Raw genomic sequence first — 24,092 nt, 5'->3', positions numbered from 1 at the left:
AGCACCTGCAGTGCCCACTTAATGCTGCGCTCAAGTATTTAGGGAGCAAACACAGGTTTAACACTTGCATGTAAACAGTAACCCTCACGTCCTATATGTAATTTACCAATCACCACAGACCTCTCTGAACTCTCAGAAACTTGGAATTACACATTTACTGTGTAATTTCCACACAGGCCTGGAAAAGTATTCGTTGAATTCTGCAAGAGCAGGTTAGACTTTGAGAACAACAGTACACGCTGTTCTTCTACTGCCCATAGGACAAGCAAAGGGAAAACCAGCTCTATGGTCGGACAAGTGAACGAGTAAAAAAAAAGTGCCAAATTCCAAACACTTCAGGCAACAGATCTGGTGGAAAGGGACTTCAATGGAGATCATGGGAGAATTTGGGCACTGATCATTAGCAACACATGGTGTAACAGAGCTTCCCACATCACAGCCACAGCTGAACAAAACAAAACACAAAGTGGCAGTACGGTAAATTTGAGTATGGCAGCAAGTATGTACTATATAGTAAAATAACATCCACCACATATAGCCTCTGTCTGTAGGTCCCTGTGTCCCCCTTGATCACTTCTGTCTGACCGGTCAGCTTCTGCTCTTCCCCTTTCACTGACGGGCATCTCCCCAAACCAACTGTGGACAACAAACATTATCATCAGCAGCACACAAAGGATCTCAGGAGGAGAAAGGCAACCTTCCTCTATGGAGCCAATCTGAAAAAAAATCATCACAAATCAAAACAAACGAGCCTGCCCCAATCAGGGTCACAGTAACCTTCACCTGCATCCACGAGGATTCCCTCCACACATATTGCCTGAGCACAACCTGCACACGCAACAGTAGCTATTTAAGCCTGGCCAAAAAGCTATGCAAAAATAATTGTGTGTGTGTGTTTATCCCTGTGTGGAGGATGGAGGGGGAGGAATCATAATATAGTTTGTTAAAATTAAATTAGATGGCACCTGTAATGCACTGGAACGCAGAAGTATCCATTTTACTTCACTCTGAATTGTCATCTTGGCAAAACCCACACATCGCAACCCACACACCTAAGTTAGCTTGGAGCCCCAGTTTCTAAAAGAAAAGTCCCTTTTTACAGTGGAACACTCAAGCCTCTTTTGGAACCACAGTACCTAAAAAGCCTGCCCACAGGCACTTCTGCTTCTGTACCACTCGGCAGCTCCACTTATAAAAGCAAATATCTAGATGCACGGGGGGAATGCTCAGCAGGAAAAATCTTCCACTGCAACACAGCAGATCTCCACATACAGAAATGGCTGCTTATTCCATCTGTCTTGCAATCCCTGCTTGCAAAGGAGCAGTTTTCTTAACAGGGATGCCCTGGGCTCGACTGCAACGTGGTATCTGAAAAGCAGTCCCATCCCATCATTGGAGGGTGGTTTCTGGTCACGCTGTGAAGTCACATATAAGGTAAGAAGGCACAGAAAATAAACCAAACAAATCCCTTTAGAGTGTTGCAAAAGAGAAAAAAAAAAAAATAAAATAAAAAATCTGTTGACAGATTTGCCCTGTTTTACCCCAAGACAAGGCACATGCCTTCATGAGTTTTTGTATTTATTTTAAACAGCAGCTAGTAAAAATAGATCTTTGCTCAAATTCTTGTAGGATCCTGTAATATTGCACTAGTAAGACAAGAAAAAAATGTTTCTGTTAAAATTAGAGCTAGTGTATTTAAACAGTTTCTCATTCATATTACAGCAAATATCAACATGGCAACTTACTTTTGTTTCTATTTCATTATTGTTTTTTGAAGCCTTTTCATTAGAAAAAATTAAGATCTACTCTTGCTTCTAGAAACTCAGGTCCTCTCTCACTCATGCTACAGTGCCCCATCTGCATAATTGTCCTCTTACATACAGCTTTACTAGATCAAAATGCAGCAAACGTTTTCAGATAAGCATTTCTAGTCCTTCAAAATCCCCAACGTATAGATTTTGTAAAAACACAAAAACCAACAACAACAACAACAAAAAAACACCAACCCACAACAAAAAAACACCACCGTAACCTAAACCACCTAAAATTTAGCTCAAATTTGGTTCAGTACTTCCAAGGAATCTTTATCAGAGCGCAAGATGAGGAGAGAGGTTTACAGTTAGGTACATAGAAAGATGTGGTTTTTCCAACCAAATATCAGTTAAAAAAAACCCCAAACAAACAAAAACCCCACAAACAAGACAAATCACCAAACCAAGCCTCCTCCTACAGTCACTGCTGGAGCGAGCCAGTCTGTTTTGGAAGAGGATACATGGGAGGACCCAGTTTGGAGAAGTAACACAGCCAGAGGTACACATCAGACTCAGCACTTCTGTGCAAATGAGGGAAGCAGCGTAATGTCAGCATGCAAGATAAGTGCTTCTATTTACAGCGGCCTGTACTGCTCTGAAATAAACCATCAACACCTCTGAAAACACTCATGCTACATTAGGTTTCTTATTCAGCTTTAGCAATGAGCAAAAGCAATTCTCCTGGCCACAGAAGTTATATTATCTACCCACAACAGGCATCGTACTGTAGATGTCTCAAATTATTTTGTGTCTCAACCTTTTAAGACATTTGACTCTCGGAGTCAAATGCAAAACTTACTGCTTAACATGAATCAGATGCTTGTATGTTTTTGTTTGCTCTCCTATGCTCACATGCCAGAAGATTCAAGTGACAGAAATCTGAAAAGAAAAAAGACCCTATAGCATGACATATTTTATGACAGAGGGTTTAATACAATGAGGTTTAGAAGTACTGCAATGTACTTTATTGCTTTCATTAGAGGGCTTTAACAGCTAAATATTTTGCCAATAGGTGGCACCAACACTAGTTAAATCAAGTGTAAAGAACAGTGTCCTTGCTGAGGGCCAAGCCTTCCACTCTAGTCCCTGTGGGAACCAACTTTAAAAATGTGTATTTTGGTGTCACCAGATAAAATAGTAAAATAAGTCAAGCAACTGTAGCTCATATGAAAAGTCATCAGGCCAAAACCTGGTCCTCAGGCTATTAATCCTTTAATAACAGACACCTAAATCTTTTTATAAACTAAATATTTTTGGTCAGATTTACAGACTTAATTATGTCTCCTCAACCAATAGCGAAGGTATACAACCCTGCTCAGACATACTTATGGTTAGTCATGTACTTGCACAACACTTACATGCTGAGACTGCAGCTAAGTACCCACTGCTGCAGAGTACTGGCCACTCCTGCTGCACTAAGTGTTCCTCACATTTGTTGTATCTTTCTCTATAGAAAACGCTGCCTCAGGAAGCTCCCATGCCTCAAACTGATGACGGCTGAGACCATATTAATGTACATATTATTCTGCACTTGCTCTGCCCTTATAGTCTGAGAGCTGATATCAGGCTCAATAGACTGCTGGCTGGCCAAGGTTCAGCAGCTCCAGCTGAACACCCAGGCACTAAAGCAGCACTTAAATTTTCAGGATGCGACTTTGCCATGGGAAAAAGGAAATAGCTACCAGTAAGATGATGTCTTGCCAGGCTGGAATTGAAGGTAAGAGATGCTCATGAGACAAAAGGCAAGAGCTCACATACCAGCAAGGATGGGGAGACTGTCCTACACACCAAACACCCATGCTCACACACATTATTACAGGTATGCAACAGGTATTAGGGGAACAGATTAAAAAGAGAAAGAATGAGAGTGTGCAGACACACTTCCATTTTACATAAAGCTTACATTTAGTTATTCACCATGAAATCCAACTGTTGTAGGGGTAGCAGTATGCTGTGGCAACCAGAAAGGGAAACATCAAAAGGTGACTTAAGTAATGTGGTGGTCTGTTCTACAAGAGATCAGCAATGTTTGTATCAGCAGTGAGCTGTGCTGGGTGTTTTGTTGGCTTTGTTTTAAGGAAGGTAGCATAGGATTTTCCTTAAACTTTTCTTTCTAAAATTCAGGAACATATTAGACTCATTACCACATTTGCAAAACGTCTCCATCTACTTCAGGAAAAACAAGACACAAAAGAGGCTTCAGAACTAGATTTTAACCCTCTACAGTTTTAATAGCCCTCCTGAAGTTTACTGTAAATAGGCTGAGTCTGAGAAACTTTGGTAGTTAAAAACCTGAGCAGAACGACTCAGATTACAAATCTGCCTTACGTTTGTGTGAATAAGATTATATTGTATGCTTCTGTTGGACATACTGTTCCATACGTGTTAAGCAAAAAGTGTCACCTTTTTCTCCAGGCACAGTGTGAACAACCGCCGGCTATTTAATAAATAAAAGGTTTAGCCAAAATAGCCCCATTGGCTATTATAGCCAGCAGTGGTAGTCAACTCATAAATGAGATACAAATTTGCCATAGGACTACACTAGTAATAAAAGTCAACACCTTAACACAAAAGCTCATCGCACCAGCTAGTAGAATTTCTGTTTTTTAACACAGGTAAAGCCAAGAGCCCATAAAAATGCACAACCAACTTCACCACAGAATAAGGGGAATCATACCTATTTCAGCAGAATAAATAGCAGTAATCTTTTTATATCTATTCTGCAGTACCAGGCACTGGTAGCTTCAGAAAAACATCTTGTGTTCAGGGTTTAGAACAGTGAGTGGATAGTTAATGAGATAAACTCAAGTGAGAGAGAGGAGATTGAGACAGTAATTAGTTGTAGGAACCTGAACTGTACAAAAATATTCCCCAAATCAATTCTTGTCACAACAAAGACCAATGGCAACATAAACAGAAATACAGGCTTACGAAGATTGATTTTTTGTAATGTGTAATATACTCAGAGTTAACTTCCCTGTTCTCTTTTTATTACTTTATTAAGCAGACTTTCCATTAAATTAACTTTCATCTGAGAAATATTAATATCTCTTTCTGTAATGTACACTCGAGCAAAAACCAATGCCTCCCTCTCCTTTTGCCTTGGTTTGACACAAGTAAGTGATCCTATGGGAAGGCACATCTAGCTCTATTTTAGAACATAAAAGGCATATCAGTGTTGACAATCTTGTATTTTCAGAAACCTGAGCATAGAGCCCAAACTCTTCAGAATGACCAAAGCTTTTTCCCCACCCACCACCCTCATGCCATGTTTATTTTCTGTTTCTGGATTATTCATTACACTTGAATCACTTTTAAAAGCTTTTCTTCGTGATACAAGGAGCAAGAAAATGATTTATTTTTTTTTTTAACCTGACAGAGATTACATTATAAGCTAAGAGCAAGATCTTTCAGATTAGTTTGTTTACAAGCAAATTAATTTATATTGTCCAGTGCTTTTTATTTTGCTTTGGTATACCTTAAGTATACCTGTCCAAGCAAAAGTGTGGTCCATAATTTTGCAATCAATATAATCTCCTGAAGATATACCATGGTTTTGATACATTATGAGAACCATAAAAAGCAGTATATATAATAACTTCAAGTACAAATGCAAGATGCATGTGCATTTTAAAAGGCCGATGCTGACTACACATTGCAGAAGGATTTAAGAGCACCCTGTATTGCGACATAAAAACATAATACAATGAAGAGTCAAAATAAAGTCTGACTGACAATTATGCCGTATCATTCCTTCTTCTGTGTTTTGAAAGGAGAACAGACTGAGACTTTAAAGAATAGATTGCATGAAAAAGACAGAGGAAGTGAGATTCTCAGCATACAAATTTGTAATGCCAAAAATCCTGGTTGCAAGCTCTGAAAATGAATGCATCATAGATATGACCTTTCTCATGATCCATCAGCTTAGATGAAGATGAGGTGGGGGGGATAATCACACCATGGGAACTTCTGGAAGAATCAGACAAATTATACAAAACTGAAATACTGAAAACATAGCATTCCTAAAATCTGTCTAAAAATCCCACACACACTGATTGCATATGTATATAAGGAGTTCAAACAGCTTTTTGAAATGAAAACAACAGATGTGACTTAACAAAATGGAACCTTACCTTTCTGCCTCTTCACTTGGGGAATATTGCTGATTGTGGTCGCCTGAACTATTTCCACTACAATCTGATACCTAGTTTTAAAAACAGTGGGGGATAAGGGTGAAGAGGGAGGAGAGAAGAAAAAAAGAAGTTATTAATTTTTTACAATGTATTCTTCATACAGCACACTTAAGAATTAACAAAAATGAAAACACTTCCACCTTGTTGTCACCTGGAAACAGAATAATTTCTCAGTATATCTGCTACCTAAGGAGTAGTGTGCATATGGAGTAGGGAAATATAAAAGTTTATACTGAAACAAAAGGAAAATCTCCAACTAAAAATAATACCACCCCTTCTCTCAACTGCTGGCACTGCATAGTCAGTTCATAATATTCAGTGAACACAATGTAAAGTCACGCTTTTAAGTGAATATAAGTTATCTGTAGGTAACCATGATAGGAGTTCGGTTCAAAAGCAAAGAGCTGTTTGTAAGGTTCTTCTAAGCGAATACCCTCAATACATATATGGAGCATACAGAACTTAAGAAGAAAAACATTATTAAACTAAAATAACTAAAACATTCCAGAAACCACCCAGATTTATCTGTTTAGCACCCAGAACTATACTACATGTAATAGAAGACAGCTAATGCAGTTAGTAAGCTGAGTTTTAAGTAACTATCAGACACTACGCACTGAGCAAAGAAAATTACTCCTAGTTAAATCTTTCATAAACATCAAAGTTCTCATCATAAACTCTGAAACCCCTCTCTGTGCATTTACTTTGGCAGCTACTGATCCTAGATGAAGGCTGAAGCCTCCTACCAAGTCTGCTATTTCCATGACTACTTATTCTCTGTTTAAGCAACTGTCTATGATCTTTAAGATCTATTCTTTCTTCCATGTACACTCTTTCACCAAAATTATTCAATTCGCCCCATTCCTCTTGCCTACTAGAATTCTCTTAGGATTTTGATTGTCCCTGCTTCTTGTATGTACATACAGTTTTACACACATAGCATACACTCGCAGTTCTCCTGTAATCTTTATTCTACTCAACTCCTTCAGTTAACAATTTGAAACCTGAGAACCTGTTTGCAAAGCTTTATTTTTTCTAACTCTATTTCCTTTTGCCATCGCTGTATCTTGGTCCTTTCCACCCACCTCCACAGTTCTTGCCCAGTCCTTCAGAGGAAGAACAGCCCTGTAAGTGAGGGTGGTTATTTTGGTGACCAGAAGTCCACAGTTAATTCTCTGCTCAGACACAGGCTTCTCAAATGACTCTGGGCAGATCACTTGGACTTTCGGTGCCTTGGTTGTGTCATCTGTAAATGCGTTATAAACAGCATTCATTCACCCCACTCAGCCATTGGACGGTAACCGTGAGCATTACAAATTTATCAAATAAGGTATGGACAATCAAGTAAATACTGCACACGGAAGGTAGTTGCCATTTTTACCTTGCAACTTCTTTCCTTCCAAATTTACCCCCATTTGTTCACAGTCACGGTTTTACATGTTTTTACTATCAATACTGTAACACAGCACCTCTTTGTTTTTGTTCCTCATTACATTACCTCAACTAAGAGAGATGGTCTGAGTTACATTCTCAAAGATGCTATTTAGTCTGTTCCTCCTAAGCACGGAGCTCTGGCTGTAACTACTCAATGAGAGTGCGGTATCGTATAGCCTTGCTCCACCAAAACACCAGCCCTGCCTACACTGTCAGATCGTGATCCCCTCTCCCTGAAAGACTGCTCCAAATATTCTAGCTGCTACATATTCTGAGGTGCTGGTGAGTAAACATTTAAGGACATTTTAAATGTGATGTATTAATTTTATTTTCAAGCAGTGAACTGTACTTGATAAACTGGTCCAATCATGGGTTCCCATCCAGATTACTTCTACCTTCCCACTCTTACCTCCTCCCTGTTCTTTGTTATATTCATCCCTTTCCCTCATTTCTTAAGTAAAAGATGACACAGAGCCAGTGATAATGGTCCTTCTTACCATGAACTGTGCAGTGACCTTTGCTGCTATTCTAATAAATACCAGAATAATGTGATCTTGAAAGCAGAATGAGAAGTATCCACCAGTGTATTTCATTATCACTGTTTTTTAACTCATCATGTCTTTTATCTCTAGTCTTCTTCTGACAGAGCAAGCAAATTTATTTTACACCCGTTGTGGAAGAATTCATCTTTTCTTCCTTATTTGTAGCAGATTTCCAATTTATCCACACTACCTTAAATCTAAGGGGAAATGAAGGTGAAATTTCACTGCCTAACTTTTTCTTCTTCAAAGAAATAGGGACAACACATTTTGTGGAGACCTGATAAAACAGGAACAAAACTCTGCCTCCCCCTTCATGACAAGCAACAACAAAGATAAATATTCTGAAGAGTGACTTTGAAGGATGTTTGTAGATAGCCACACAATGGTCCCTTCTCTGCAAGCTTTGTTGATTTCGTTTTTTTCCCCCCCAAACAAATCCAAATTTTCAGAACACAAAGCTATGGGGAAAAAAAAAAAACAACAAAATAACTCCTCAAAAATCAGCAAATGCCTTTTTACGAAAAGAAACATCAGCTCCCCAAACGCCCCTTTTTAAAATTAAAGGGAAGTTTCCACAAAGAAATACAGATAAATTCTTGTAAGAGATATAGTGACCACATGTTTGAGGCCCACTATATTAACAAAATGTACACCCAAAAGTATCTCCAAAATTAATAAGTAGTTCCTGCATCATTTGAATAAGTTTTAAAAATAAAATCCATAAAAGCAATGCAGAAAATCAATACGATATTTCTTCTTAAGGTAATGCTTCTAAGCAAGGAGAGAAATAAGATTTAGAAAATCCGAGTATAATAGATAGTAATTAATCTGCAAAGATAAAGCATGGCAGGGATGTTTCAAAATAAATTATTTTCCCATCAACTGTAGTGCCTTGAGATAAATTTCCCTCAAAGCTAAGCCGACACAGAAAATTGTTACTACTTATATCTGCTCTTTACCAAGATGCTACATGGCAACATTAGGAGTAATGGGAGGATGCTTACAGTTCATTAATGTCTGGCACTGGCTTAGAACAAGTACTGAAAAATGATTTCCAAATAAAAACAAGAATAGGAATTTTCAACAAATAGAATATTACGCAGAATAGCATCTACCTGGGAAACCTGTTCAAGTACAAGTTGCCAGTGATTTATTTTTTGCAGGAAGAGAACACTCCAACAGACTAATTGTGTTTCTCAGTGATAACTGCACAATGACTTATTTGTTTCTTCCTTCCTCTTTAATTCCTTCTATATAGATTTTTCCTGTGGTTGACTGTTGTGAATTACAACCTGTAATATCATTTATTTTGCTCACCTAAAGTATCATCCTATTTTTCCAGCCATACAGAGACCACTGCTTGGTTTCCTTGACATAAATCTGTAAACTTCCCCTCGTACATAACTTGGAGATGACCACAGGTTGGCCCATCTCCCTCTAGGTGCTCCTGTAGTGCTGGAGACCAACCAGAACAGGAATCCCTCCTCCCGCAGGGGAACGCTCTTTAACCATCTTCCCAGAGATCGACTTTGGAGACAGTGTTCTTCCTTCCCCTCTTTGTAAAGAGCTAAACACTATTTCTCTTTGAAAAGAAGATACATTTTCTCAGACATTTTCCATTCAAACACTGATCAGCTCAAACTGATCAACATTACACAGGGTGTAGAGGAACACATTTCAAGATAATGGTAGTGGGACTCCACAGGCTAGAAAGGAAAAACCTAAGTGCAGCCAAAATCACATATTTCATAAAGCAAATTTGCTAGCTGATGTTAAAGAACACAATTTAAAGTGACCTATCAGCTAAAAAGAGAGCACATTGAGCACTAATGTGCCTGAACAACAACAAAAGACGACTTGGCTTTCTTTTGAAACAAGCAGATCCATTAGTGTGATTATGCTAATAAATACGATGTCAATTAGGTTTTAGATGGAGTCTAATAGAGACTAATTTCTGCTCTCAGGAAAGGCACACTGGCCCAGAGTAAAGAGCAAATTATACAGCAGATGAACAATAAGTAGCCAAGCAACAAAATCATTTTACCGTCACCTGAATGCATTTTCCCATCTCAGAAATGCAAGTGGTTTCAGAATCAAAGAGAAGAACAAGAGAAAGTAAGAAGTTATTTATGCAACCCACATACTCCCTCTCTGGAAACCATCACTTGAGCTGATCAAGCCAACTCTATTAGAAGGTCTGGGTCACAAGAGATGACACAGAGTGCACCAAATGGGATCGATGTGATCGTGTCTTTCAGATGTTGCTGCAGCCACCCAGGAAGAAGGAAAGCTGACCTGCAGCAACAATTTGAAGGGAGTCAGAGAAGAGTAAAAAATACCAGTTCTGCTTAGAGGTAAACAGGTTAGAACAAACACTCTGGAAATTACTTCAATAGCTTTGGTCTTCTCAACAAAAAAAACCTCACAGACATCTACGGGGAGCCTACAACAGTAGTATCTCTTCTCCCTGCTTCCCAGTCACTTGTTTCTTATCCTTTCTTTAGCCTCTGATTTCTGATATAAAACAGCTCAGCTATAAAAGAGGTCAAACACAAACACCTTGTACTTGGGCAAGCAGACTTGAGATGCAAGCAGCATCTTAGGTTATGACGAAGATGGAAGGAAAAAGAGATCAGATTTTTGTGAAGTGGGGAATTAGAATCAAAGTGAGCAGGTGCTATTTGCATTGGAAAACAGGACCATCAAACAAATATGTAGGAGCTCAGTGTTTTCTTCTGGTCTTTAAGGAATTCTTCCGAGTTCATTGACATGTTTAAGAAGGATGCAATTGGGAAGCACCTCCCTGCAACAGTCCTGGAAAACCTCTGATCCAGTGGTAAAATGTGCTGGAACTCAACCCCCTCTTTCTGTATCACAGAATCATAGCAAGCTGCTCTGAACACCCAGCGTCCATAGGGTCACTGCAGTTCACAGTCACCACACCACCATGGGCCTCCATGCTTCACAGAGATAATGGACGTAACCACACACTAGTGGAAATTCAGCATATTATTTCATCCAACTCCACAGAGGCAAGCTGTAAAAAAGGCCCAGTATGCCTTCCAACAATACAGTCATCTCCAGCATACGACTAAGCGGAATTTGTTAACATTTTCTGCCATTGAACTAAAAAGCTGACTATATTAGAGATTTAATGAATCTTCTGCCTTATCAACCTTACTGCCTCTGCTTCACCAAAAGAAAAATAAATGTAAAATTGAATTTAAAAAGAAAAAAAAAAAAAAATCACAATTCATTCAAATCTCAGTAATGGGCTGGTAAAAGAAGCATGTTTAGTTTTGAATGAGCTACAGAGGGACATTAAATACCTCAGTTGTTTCAGGAACTCAACATCGGAGCTGCTGTTAATGAGCTTGATGAAGTCCTCATAAGATGGAGCATATGTGTAGTCTTTCTTCTGTTGCTCATTCATCTGTTCTCTGTACTCCAGCTGGCTGAGGAGCATTCGGTTAATATAATCTGGATCACTCAGTAGTTCCACCACTGGTTTCAGTACTGGAGAGGAAAAATATTTTAAAACAAAATCCTTATGCTGAAGAAAAACTGCTGTCCTTCAAAAGAAAATTGCAGATAAAAGGCAAAACTAAATATGCAAGTTGTCAAAAATCCAAAATCAGTCTTCTGGACCACACAGTACATTTGAGATTGCATGTACCTTCTGTTTGTTTATTCTATCACACAAATTCATGTACATCAACAAAACTGAGCTCTATTTGGAAAATTCCAAGTGTTTTTATTCTTTCTACTATGTGCCTTGAAGGCTATGACATTACAGCCACTATAAATGAAAAGTAAACTGAATCACATAATACACTTGAGACTTCATGACTTCTGAATTTGACTTCAGTGACATAAGAAATGACTAGTGTTTTATAATCAGATTCAAGTGTAGCCAATAATATAAAAAGCAAACCAGAAAGCCCTCAATTAAAAAAAACACACTAGATAAATTGAAGTCTGAAAAAATGAATTAAATCTGTTATCATGATTCAGTTATAACCACATCCTTAAGTCTATGGATTCCATGTAACTGAATAAAACATAAAAGGACAGAATTATTCATATAATCACCAAGAATAATGTCATGGAAGATTGGAAAAGTGTTCCTCTATGAAAAAGTGGAAGAATTGAATGAAAAAAATCATGGTTTATCCTGAAAGGTGCTCAATAGCTTGGCATCAAGTTAGGAAAATCACGTAAGTATATGCTTTATTTTGAGAATATATAGTGTGTTACTGATTATCACAGAAATCAAATTTCAGAATTTAAAAATAGAGCATCAAGACATATATAATGAAGTCTGTAATCACTAATATCGTACAGATGCAAATGGTTAATCATCACTGATCTACCTTTTGTTGCAAGTATTTCTGCAAGGACTATGCGCAAGCTGACAGACTGGACATCCTTTGAGGGTAGGAGACAATACACCAGAATTTGGGAACATTTTTGCAGGAATCTTACTTCTTCATCAGAGCTCCTCAAGCACGGGTGCAGCAAAAAAGGTCTTGGTGGATCTTCCTGCCTAAGGTGAGGAGTGCAGGGGAGGTGGGGAAGAGAGAAAAGAAGGAAAGAAGAGAGAAAACTTACATACCACTTATACCATAATTAGTCGTTAATTGATAAAATATCCACAAGCCATTATCAGGTAAGTAACTTCAGTAAAGAAACACTTTAAACCATGTATATTTTTCAAATCCTGCTAATTTTTCATAATTACGTTAAGATACATTTCCAAATTCCTTTGCCCTGTCAATGCTTTCACTTGCCAAAATAGAAATACAGTATTTTAAAATAGAGAGAGCCCAGCAAGTGGGAGGAAAAAAGTTTCTCTGAATAAACAACCTAGTTGTTCCATCACTGAACTTACAGTGAAATCTTGTCCAGTTTTTCAGAATAATCAGACTCTAGCAGCAAATACGTTATCGTAGAGCAAACTAATAACATACCTGAACCTATCATAACCTGTTTGAGAAACTGGTCTACCTGTTCGATACTGAAATTACCATCTTTCCCAGTAAATAACTGGCCTGTTTGACATGACTTCTCCTAGAACAGCAGTTTTCAACTTGCCATCTGCAGGCTGCATCAAATTAGTCTGTGCAAGATACCTATATAGTAACAGACTTGGCATTATCAGCCATCTACACTGTAAGTGCAAAATGAATTTAGAAAAAGATTTAAAAAAAAAAAAAAAACACTCACAGATTTAGAAAAAGGGTGGAATCGTGACAGCAAACAGAGAAAGGTGAATTGACGCCCAAATGGCAAAGAAACTTGGCAAGACAAGTACCCTCGGGAATTTGACAAGTGAGAACCGACCATATTGTTACCAGTGGGGTATATAAAGCATGAAACTGGAAAGCATAAACTGTAGGGGCTCAGTGTGTGTGTGTGCAACCCCACCGCTGGGGCAATACCCCTGTGGGCGGCATGCTCACCCCAGAGGGGATGAGGGGCCCTGGACTTTAAGCTCTGCTCAGTCTCATAGGTCTGAACCTGCATCTTTCAAGTCCCATCCAAGTCACCTCTCAGCTAAATCACACATTTGGTGAGTCACCTCTCAGCCAGATCAAGTAACAACATTTGCTTGGATCTGAGCATCTCAGGCATGCAGAGATCACAGAGCCATTCAGAGCAGAGACAAGAGAACTCGCCTCAAGCTAAGTCTTCTGATCAGCAGGGTGAAGCTGGAACATGCTCATGTTTTATACTAATAAATCACAGATCAAAAAAAAAACCACTAAAGAATAAAGTCAGAGTTTTCCTCCATCATTCTAATTGCTTCAGAGTTCATCTTGCCTGCCTTCAGTGGAGTCAGATCCTTTCCTTTGGCTAATTCTGGTCCAGCTTCAAGGCGAAGCATGAGAATATTCTCAGCCAGAAGTCACTCTCAGCCTGCTGGGGAAGGCATTCACTACCATCCACTAACTGTAAGGGTTGTGCAAGCTGGATACTAATGGATGGAGGAAATTCAAAATTTCTTGCTGGTTTCAATTTGGATTGGTGAAAGAACTAGAATCCTAACTTACAGAAAGTACATCATGCCTGGAGTTCACACAGGTATAGTGTGCTGTGCTTTACTTTATAGTAATGTATTATACTAATACACTCCTTTTCCTGCCATCAAACAGGCAAATAAGTCCTCCTCAATCCTCGCACTTATGATAGGTGTATTTTGAGAAAAGGGCATGACAGAGTCTTTCAGAACCACCAGTGATGGGGTGGTTGTGCCTTTGCTGCAGCATGAAGCAGAAGGTGTGCGCTGAGCACCACTGACCAGTCACAGCAACGTGCAGCTGGATGGGCCACGACAGCACCCAGCTGTGGGGTTTGCAGACTCCCCACAAACAGCTCTTCTGATCACAGCTCTGAAAGAAACAGGCAGCAAACCTCTCCCGCCTTGATTTTGTGCCAAATACCAACCAGTTCATTTCCTCATAGGTGCCAGTGGTTTTCTGAACTTCTCAGAACACGTTTGACTGGACATGCCAAGGGAACTCCTTAGTACAGGCCACAGCAGCACCTTTTCTTTATACAAAACCAGCTGTAGAATCAGAGACACGGTGCTCTAGCAGTTCGTTCAGAGCAGTGTGCTCCAGTCACAGATGTACAGTTTAATGGCAAGGTGACCATGCCAGTGGTTACAGCGAGACAGACACAGAGTCAGCCAAAAGGCACCCCGGTAATCTCCAAAGGCAGCCAGGACTGGTCTGCAGCAGAAGGCTCTGAGGTGTTGCAAAGGTTCAGATGTCACATCTCACCCCAGTGCCTCCTCCCGCAGTCTGTAAAGTCTGCTTCCTTCCCAGAGCTGCTGTCCTGGTTAGAGTCAATCGACTCACAGAGCTGCTGCAAAAGCTCATTGCCTCTGTACATGAAAAAAAGTGATCAAGAACTGTACCCAGTCAAATCCAAAAGTTTTCAGTTACACACAACTATATGGCTGCTACTGACAGGCAGCATTGTGTAACTACTGATTTTTGCCAGCCAGTCCAAGGAGAAAGCAAATATGTTGGAATAGTAACAACACTCTAATAGCTTTAATTGTGTTCTAACAATACAAGTAATTTGTCTCAAGGTGATGCCAATAATTTTTAATTAATTTTCAGAACAACAGGAATGTAAAGATGACAGTTAGTTCTGATTGGACTGAAGACTCTTATTCAATCCCAAATCAAATGTTTTGTTTTCAAATACGGATCATGAAGAGGGTTTAAGTTGTTACAAAACAAATTTCAAAGCACGTCCCTTGGATGTAAACACTTTGTTCTTCTGAGGAGCAGTGTTTTATGAAGATGATGTGTAGTCTTCATTATCAACCAGGTGGTGCAGCTGATGGAGCTCAGAAAGCTGTTTATCTTGTTCTGGTAGGATCTTTTTCTCTCTGGCAGCTGAATACCCAGCTATTTTCCTCAGTGCATTTCCATTTCTCTTGCATAGTCCAGACATATCCTACAGCCTTCTCTCTACACTGCATCAAATGCTCCCCATCACATGCTCTCCCTAAAGGCATTCATTATTTATCCAAAACCAGACACGTCCCAGGCAGACTACTGGCAGACAGAAAGTCTGGGTTGTTCATGTACATTCACATCTCATTGGGGAAGTAAAGTCTTCCTCTTCTGGACAGGTTGGTCCACCCAAAGTCAGCCACTTAGAAACACAGCCAAGAGCATATGCAAGATGCTAGCAAACAGAATGGCTTACACTGAACACCAGCTGGCCAGCAGCAGATTAACCTCTCCCAATGACCGATTACTGTGTATTAACAAGATGGAGTTAGAACTAAAAGCAAGTGGTGACTGCTTTTTTTTGCCCGTGACCATGCAACATCCCCCCCATCCTTTTTGGACACTCTTACCTTATTTGTGGGGCATCCTGCATAATGATTAGATCAATCATTTTATAATATGTGTATATATAATATTTTATAATATGTGTAAAGCACAAAGCAGAGCCATAATACACACATAATTTCACTAAACTGAGATTAGTCTTCTTTGCCTTCCATATCTCTCCACAAGTCTCCTGCAGAATGCCAGTCTGTTTGGGACTGCAAACACCCTGCAGAATTTACTGCACCTATACTATCATCCATGCAGGAGAAGTCATTTCTCATAATCTTTGCCTCCTTATTGTACAAATTTATTCTCAGTCCACAGCCAATACATACAGCTTGGCTGAGTTGGATATATGCCAGGACTTTCCTGATACACACTCAACAGAATACAAACAGAAAATGGAACAGAAATAAACAAGTAGGAAGGCAAATATTTGATTCTTATCCTTCTAATTTGTCTAATAAGTTCCTGCCTACAGGAATGCAAGGGGGGAGTGGAGCTGACAAGCCATTTAAGAAGAGTTTTGGTTTTCTCTGGAGTTATCTCCATTACTTATGAAGACATGACTGTCTAGAGGAGCAGTTCTTACAATTGTTTTCCTAGCTAAACTATACCTATTATGTGATCTAAACAAGCAAAAGAGAAGTCACAGAACCTCACCAGATTTTTACAAAAAAACCAGAGAAATAAAGTCTTCAGGAAATTCAACTCTAAACAAGCCTTGTACATCATTGCAAACGGTTGTGTTAACAAATCTCACAGTTTTCATTGCTGTTTGGCTAAGGGAAATAAAGGGGACACTGAAAGCAGGAGAGGAAGCTTGAGGAGAGATCTAACAGCTACAAGATAAATCCATATGCCAGTGGTAAAACAGACAAGACATCCAGGTTTGTATCTTCCTTTACATTTACACATGAAGCATTACAGTTCTATTTGCCTCAATATAACCATTGATCAGCTTGCAAGGAAAATACATTGTATGCCAATGAAAACTCTGCCCAGAAAACAGCATCTTTTGTATCACAGGCTCCCCATTCACTGATACCCACTAGAAAAAAGGTGCAGTGAGCAATCACAGAAGTATTAATGCCACTGCCCAGCTATCGAACCATGCCTATTCTTAAGGCTTGATATAAAACCTAAATCTTCAACTCTGTCGGAATGTGAAGAATAAGGCACCATTCATTTTGCAGAGACCAACAGCAAAAGCAGAAACTTAACTGCAATCCACATGTATGTACACAAAGCAGAGTACTGCGACATCTGTCCAGTGTCAATAAAGATACTGAGCACTATTAAATAACTCAAATAGTAACACAGGCATTATTTCTCTTCCTATCCAATTTTGAACACATTATTAGGACTGTGTGGCTGGATTTTCCAAACAAAAGGGCACTTACTAATCACAAAAAACTCTTAAGTAAAGCTGTGTGCAGATCTTTATTTAGAGAGCTTTGAAAGCCCAGCCAATTATCCATAAATTCTGAGTACAACTGTGTGCAGTGAACTAATATAAATGTGGTATTCTAGCAAACAGTTCCAAAACAGGCACGATCCAAGCTGTGTAAACCAGGCTCATTTTATCTGCTTTAGGTAACAGAAAAATAATGGCAAGTGACAACTCTAATTCATTTGTGTCTTCTTGAACAATCAAGACTGAAGTAATAGTGACACATATTGGTGTATCAAGATGCAGGTGACTCCAGTGATTTAAAACAGTAGACAGAGCTCATGCTTTACACAGCACGCTTATGGGTCATATCCCTCTTCACTCCTACTTAACCTTGTGTAAGTTTCTTTTCCGTAATTTTCATTTTATGAAATCTTTAAGCCTGATCTGCATTTTTAGCACTATCTAATGCTATTTAACAGCATCAGAACACAAAGGGATCTCCTTCAGCTGCCTCCCAAACCAATGGAAGATCAGGCAGCAGCCTGTGAATATAGACCTATAGGCAGGGCTGCCAAAGCGAGTTCCTTTGTACCTCATCTGCTCCAAGCAGGTGCTTTTCTTTGGGAACAAACCGACACCGACTGTAACTACCACCCACTCCAAAATCACTTCGCGCAATCACTGAGCGTGTATCCTGCTGAACGCCATCAGTACTAAGATTACCCCTTACTGCTGCAAACCTGTGAGTTCATCCAGCACTTTGCAAAGGAAGGCAGAACGGCAGATTTGCTTTGGTGTCCCTGAAGACAAGGAGTTAAAACGTTACCAACATTATAGAAATATAATTATTTCCTTCCCATGCTAAAACTGAGCAATTCTGAGATAGTATCAAGACCTCTTTAACAACAATTCCTCACTTCTTAGGAATGCAGGACCCACTGCAGCTCTGTAATACTGGACTATCATCTATGACTGGGCTCCCAGGCTTTCCAACACAAGGACCTCATGGAAGTATATTTTTTATCTAGGATCTACTTTAAAAAGCTGAAGTTTTAATCAGGACCATCTGGTAACTCCCTGTACAGACTCATTACAGTCAGGAGTATTAAAAGCTCTTGGTAGTTGTGGTTGGCTACACACTCCTGACAGGAAGTATTGTCTTTATACAGTCTCAACTCTGATGATGGCATGGAAGAGCTTTAAAATGAATCTTAAAGGAGTGAAAAAAAAAGTAAAAGCCAATCCCAAAGTTATCGTTTACAATGTCCACGCAACTCGTGACTTTGCAAGTTTGAGGTTGGTGGTACCACTGGTTCAAGGGCAAGAAACCTCAAAATAAGTACCCTGATTAGGAGACATGCACAAGCAGGAACTTAATGATGATGAACAAGATAAATCTGTCTGCTTTGAAAATAGGAAGCAAGCAAATAAATTATATCCCCCCCACACCCCAAAAAAAAACAACAAACAAACCAAGAAACCCAGGAGTCCGTAAAAACATTAACAACAATTCTACAGGAAACTGTAAGGGTTCTTTCTCTTTAAATAAATAAATAAACCACCAAACGTTCCTTTTGGCCTCGCTATTTCTTTAATTACTCTTTCAAGAGAGTGTCTTGCCGAGTTACACTTAAGGCTCAATCAGTGCAATTGTGAGCTGAAGTGCACATGTAACTCACTCTAAATGACTTTCATCAGTACATTCAACACTCACCAGGCTCTTTCATTAAACTGGTTCTGAGAACTACCAGAGCCATATGCAGCCTGCATCTCTTCACCTGCATTGGCCTCAGTTCTCTAGGCTCCTTAACAATGCAGCACAATGAAAAGTGCTTGAACTTTCTAAGAAATAAAAGAAACAACTTTATACCCTTACAAGCCAGCATCATAAACACATCTGAAAAAGTACCTAAAAAAACAAACAAGCTAACAAAAACACACAGAAAAAACCAAAAACCAACCAAACCTCTGAAAACAAGCCACACCAAATCCAAAAAGCACAACAGAAAACAAGGACAAAGCCAACACCACCATTTCCACAACTGTCAATTTTATCAAGATACATCAGCAAGTTTAATAAATCGCTTTACCCAGCATTACTGTGAGGATAACCATATCATGTATACATGTCACAGTTACCTCTTTCAGGAAAAAGTATTTGACAGGTCACGTTGATAACAGACCCACAGAATGTATGAATGGCTTACAAGCTGTGGTATGATCACATCAGCACTAAGAGGTCCTACTGCTTATTGCGGTGTCTGGGTGATACTCAGTCATTAACAGGAAACCCAAACTCCCTGCACTGAAGCTTGAAAGCAACAGTGAGCTTTAGACCAGGTGCTACCCATGAGCTCACTTTAACAATGTGCTCAGACCTCGGCTTTTCGTGACTATTTTGTTCTCAGTACTTTCATGCAGCTGCTCCTATTTCAACAAACCTCTACAATTTCATACTAATCCTCTTGATACTCTTTTCCAGAGGCTGAGTGTGGTAAGCAGTTCTTGGTATTCCTGGTTTGTGGGTGGCAAACAGAATTATAAAAGAAAAACAAGAACTGTGGGAGGTGTTAGTAGCTATCCTGACAACTTATATTCATCTATAGTATTAACCAAGTTAAATCTCAAGTGCCTAAATTCCCTTTGCATCAATCTGCTGTCCATCAGTTTGTGGTGGCAGCATCTTTTATTTTTACTAAGTATCTTATCATACTACATATTGTAATCACAAAAAATACAATAGTTATATATCCTCTACATGCAAAGTCATCCACATGAGCCAAGAAAATTAAGAACTGAGTTTTTTCTCCCAACCCTGTCAGTAACACACAGAAAACAAAAACATGCACAATACAAACTTAAATCCCCATATTGCTTGTCACACTGATCACTCAAAGAGCAATCTCCCTACAGTGTTCCCCCCAACTCAACTTTCCAAGAGTTCTGAGCCCTTAATTAAATGTGGGGTTTGCATCAGGACTGGGAGTAGCCTGCAGCCCCCAAGCATCCATTTTGTTAAGTCATGACTTATGCTGCTGTCCTGGTTTCAGCTGGGATAGAGTCAGTTTTCTTCCTAGCAGCTGGTATAGTGTTGTGTTTTGGATTTAGTATGAAAAGAATGTTGATAATACACTGATATTTTGATTGTTGCCAAGCAATGATTATACCAAGCCAAGGACTTCTCACGGAGGAGGCTGGAGATGCACAAGAAGGCGGGAAGGGACAGAGCGGAATCCAAATTGGCCAAAGGGCTATTCCATACCATACAACATGATGCTCAGTATATAAAGCTGGAGGAAGAAGGGATGGGGCAATGTTTCAACTGATGGTATTTGTCTTCTCAAGTTACTGTTACGCATGATGGAGCCCGGCTGTCCTGGAGATGGCTGAACACCCGCCTGCCCATGGTGAATGAATCCCTTGTTTTGCTTTACTTGCATTTTTAGCTTTTGCTTTACTTATTAAACTGTCTTTATCTCAACCATGGGTTTTATCACTTTTACTGTTCCAATTCTCTGCCCATCCCACCAGCAGGGAATGAGTGAGTAGCTGTGTGGGGCTTAGTTAGAGGGTGGGGTTAAACCGTGACAGTTGCAAATCCAGGCACAGGCACACACACACAAACACTTCTGAGCATCTCACCGGATGTCATGTAGCAGTCAACTTGTCAAAGCAGCCTGCCACACCACATACCCATATCTGCAGAAGCCAATTCTTCCTCTACCTTTGGGATCAAGGTGCCCCAGCTGTAGGTTAAAGACAAAAAGAAAACAGTCCAACCAAAAGACGTAGGGATGGGGGGTGCAGGAAAGGGGGGTGGAAATCAGTGTCACTGTGACCTCTTCTCACTGGTTTGTTCAAAAGGCACAGCTTGTCAGCAAGTTCAAAAAGAGCCAAGGATTAACCATCTTCAAACCCCATTTAACCAACTTATGCAGGCAAATTTCACTTTGCCTACACTGCAGCTTAGAGGCCACCAGCACATGGTGTTATTTATCAAATATTAATAGTTCCATAGTAATATCTGATGTGATTGATTTTAGCCCACAAAGAGTGTAAGGGAACTTGCTCTTCCTTTCATGCAGGCAGATTCACAGAAAGATGCTTACTAGTTGCTTTCACTTATAAGTCCCTCCCATGCTGACTGTGCATTTCATCCCCAGGAATAGCTGCCTCTTGCTTTGAACAAACACATCATGTTACCAGAGCAAGACCACATTCCTGGGCTCAGGTAATTCTAGCCCCTGGAAGGTATACTGCCACCACAGACAACGCTGTACCCACATACCAACGTGAATGCTTCCAGCATTATACACCACCTTACTCAGCTCACAGTCTGTCCTTGATCACATAAAATGGCATTGCCAGTACTCAGTTTGCTTATATTACGCTTAAAGTAGCCAAGGAAAGACACTTGTACAAGATACAAATGAATGAAGGGCTAAATGCTGCTATAAAACAAGAATGGCCAATACTGCCTGTTCTACCCTGCAGGATGCACTTGGCTAAGCTTGTTATCAATGCACTCCTGATTCTGTACAACATAGGGGAAAAGGGCAGCGGCTTCTACCAATAAATCCAATGCTGATTTTTCTTCCATATCCCAAACTCAAACTAGCTAACAGCGGACACAGGGAAATACCACATTCCATTTCTACACTAAGCTAATATTAGGAATGAAACTGTTTCCTATCTAAAATATTCTGCACCACCACAACTTTTGTAACTGAAAAGTGACAGGATCATTTGGAGCCCCAGCTGGACCTCAGGGTATGCCCCAGTGACACATGTCAGATGAAAAGTTGGGAGTTGTCTCTGTGTTGTGCTCTGTGTCACCCCAGACAATTCTGCCCATGGCTAGAGGAGCACCTCTGCCCTTATTTCACTCTGTAGAAGTGTCTGCCAGGTGCAGGAAAGACAGTTGCCATTAAAGAAAGCCAGAGCATAGAATATAAGGGGAAACAGACTTAATTCTACCAGGCTCCTCCCTCCTGATTCCCTGCGTCCCACAGGCCAGCATGAAAGTGGCCTCTCCTCTTTTCATGCTCTCCCTCATTCAGGGAAGCTTTTTTCCTCATCTGTTGGCCATTTATCTTGAGCTGTTTATTACTAAGTGGAGCCTCATGATGACTAAGATAAGACAGAGGGAAAGAGGAGCAAAAGGAAGGGCTGTAGCATCCTTCCTCATTCTGAAAGGTCGCAGTCTATTTTCATTCCTTTGGACATCCCGATCTGTCATATATCACAGGTCAAAATTAGTCAGTGAAAGCAGAAAAGTGATTTCTGTGGCTGATGTGGACCCAGTGACAAAACACATGAACTTCACACTGAAGAAAGAGACATCTCTGTTCTCCTGGGCACAGACAGTTTCTTTCTGTTACTTCAGTGAATTTACCTGTTGTCATATAGGAAAAATGAGACAAAGTGGCTTAGTTGGCAACCCCTCCAGAGGTGGTACAAGAAGTATTTACCACCAGATAAGAGACAAAATGCCCTTTGCTGTCACTCAGCAGCGGAAAACAGATGCAGTGCTCCAACAGGCAACACAACAGGAAAGATACCGTGCCCTGATTACAGTCTCTCTTCCAGTACATTTATTATCCAAAACTAGCTTGATTCATTATTAGAGACAGAGGGAAATACATTAATGCAAAATTAAATGTACTACCATCTTTAAAACTTCAACCTACCTTTGTTTTCTGTTAACAAGATCTCTGTATTCCCTACCTCAGGAAGAAGAATTTTCTGTGTTTGAACTGTAGCAATATAGGAATGAATTGAAGGATTTCCAAGAAACTCTACCTTCCAAACCAGAAGTGACATACTTTGTAGTTCTCAGTCAACAGCTTAAAACGTCAGCAGGTTCTAGCACAGCAAACTCCACAGCAGTAGGCAATTTAGTACAAAACTCAAATTATTCTTAAAACCACAAATTCCCTTAAAAAGAAAACAGTATCACGGTCTTTGGCTGTGCTTCCAGGTTTATTACATGCACGCTGAGATCAACTGGCAGTACAAATTCAATCTGTAGCATATGAGCACAACATCACGTTTCTGCTGACTTTGCCATAGCACACACATTGCATTTAAGCCCTCTCTCCATCTGCCAAGAAAAGGTGAGCCCTGTGCAATTTTCATAAAGCTTCCTGGACTTTTTGAGCAAGTCTGGATGAGCAGCTTGAGGATATACTAGTGCATCACATTTTGCATCATGCTGCTCATCTGCTGTTACGCATCTTAAAACCAGACCTGTCTCCTTGTGAATTCACAGCCTTGTAGCTTGTGAAAAACAATCAACAGGTCCAGTTTCAACCTATACCACATCTGCAATTACTGCTCTGCAGTTTGTTGGGGTTTGTTTGTTTGCGGGGGCATTTTTGGTTGGGTTTGTTTTGGCTTTTTGCTTTGCTGGTGGTGCTTTGTTGTGGTTTTTTTTTGAACATACTATCACATTAATTCTTAATAGGATTCTTCATTACCATGTTAATGCAGTCTGCCTCATCCAGCATTGACTAAGGTGCATTTACCATGCCAAAATGAAAAAGTTAATTGGGAAATACCCAAGAGAATTTATTTTAGTTCTATACAGCAGACATAACAATTCAACAAAGACCTAGAAGAAGCGGTCATAATTCTCAGTAGATGAGGAACCTCATCAAGAATGAGCATGAATAATAATCAATAATTCTACAACAGTAGATTCTACAGCCCCAGCTTCAAACAGGAAAACATTTATACTTAAAAAAAACCTCAAAACATACCATCCTCATCCTTTAACTGTTGAAATCAAACTCTTGCCAAAAGCAAACACTTTACTGCCATAAAAGTGCAAGTAAAATGCTTAAAAATCATGGAGC

At 39.7% G+C, this 24,092-nt stretch overlaps 1 protein-coding gene across 1 annotated transcript in view; it reads right to left on the bottom strand.

The window, feature by feature from the left end:
* Positions 1-24,092, bottom strand: part of SNX25 (sorting nexin 25) — a gene marked incomplete at its 3' end in the record, with an annotated part of 84,757 nt that overhangs the window by 37,726 nt on the left and 22,939 nt on the right. Inside the window, exons 4-6 of the mRNA XM_080344120.1 lie at positions 12,354-12,526; positions 11,310-11,496; positions 5,945-6,015 (exon numbers count right to left, since the gene is read on the bottom strand). Of these exons, the coding sequence (XP_080200246.1) occupies positions 5,945-6,015; positions 11,310-11,496; positions 12,354-12,526 (431 nt within the window). The remainder of the gene's footprint in view (positions 1-5,944; positions 6,016-11,309; positions 11,497-12,353; positions 12,527-24,092) is intronic.

This window comes from Nesoenas mayeri (genome assembly GCF_963082525.1).
Source record: "Nesoenas mayeri genome assembly, chromosome: 4".
In the NCBI taxonomy this organism is placed as follows: domain Eukaryota; kingdom Metazoa; phylum Chordata; class Aves; order Columbiformes; family Columbidae; genus Nesoenas; species Nesoenas mayeri.
Note: the sequence above shows the minus strand (reverse complement) of the source record. Positions and strands in the feature narration are given on the sequence as shown.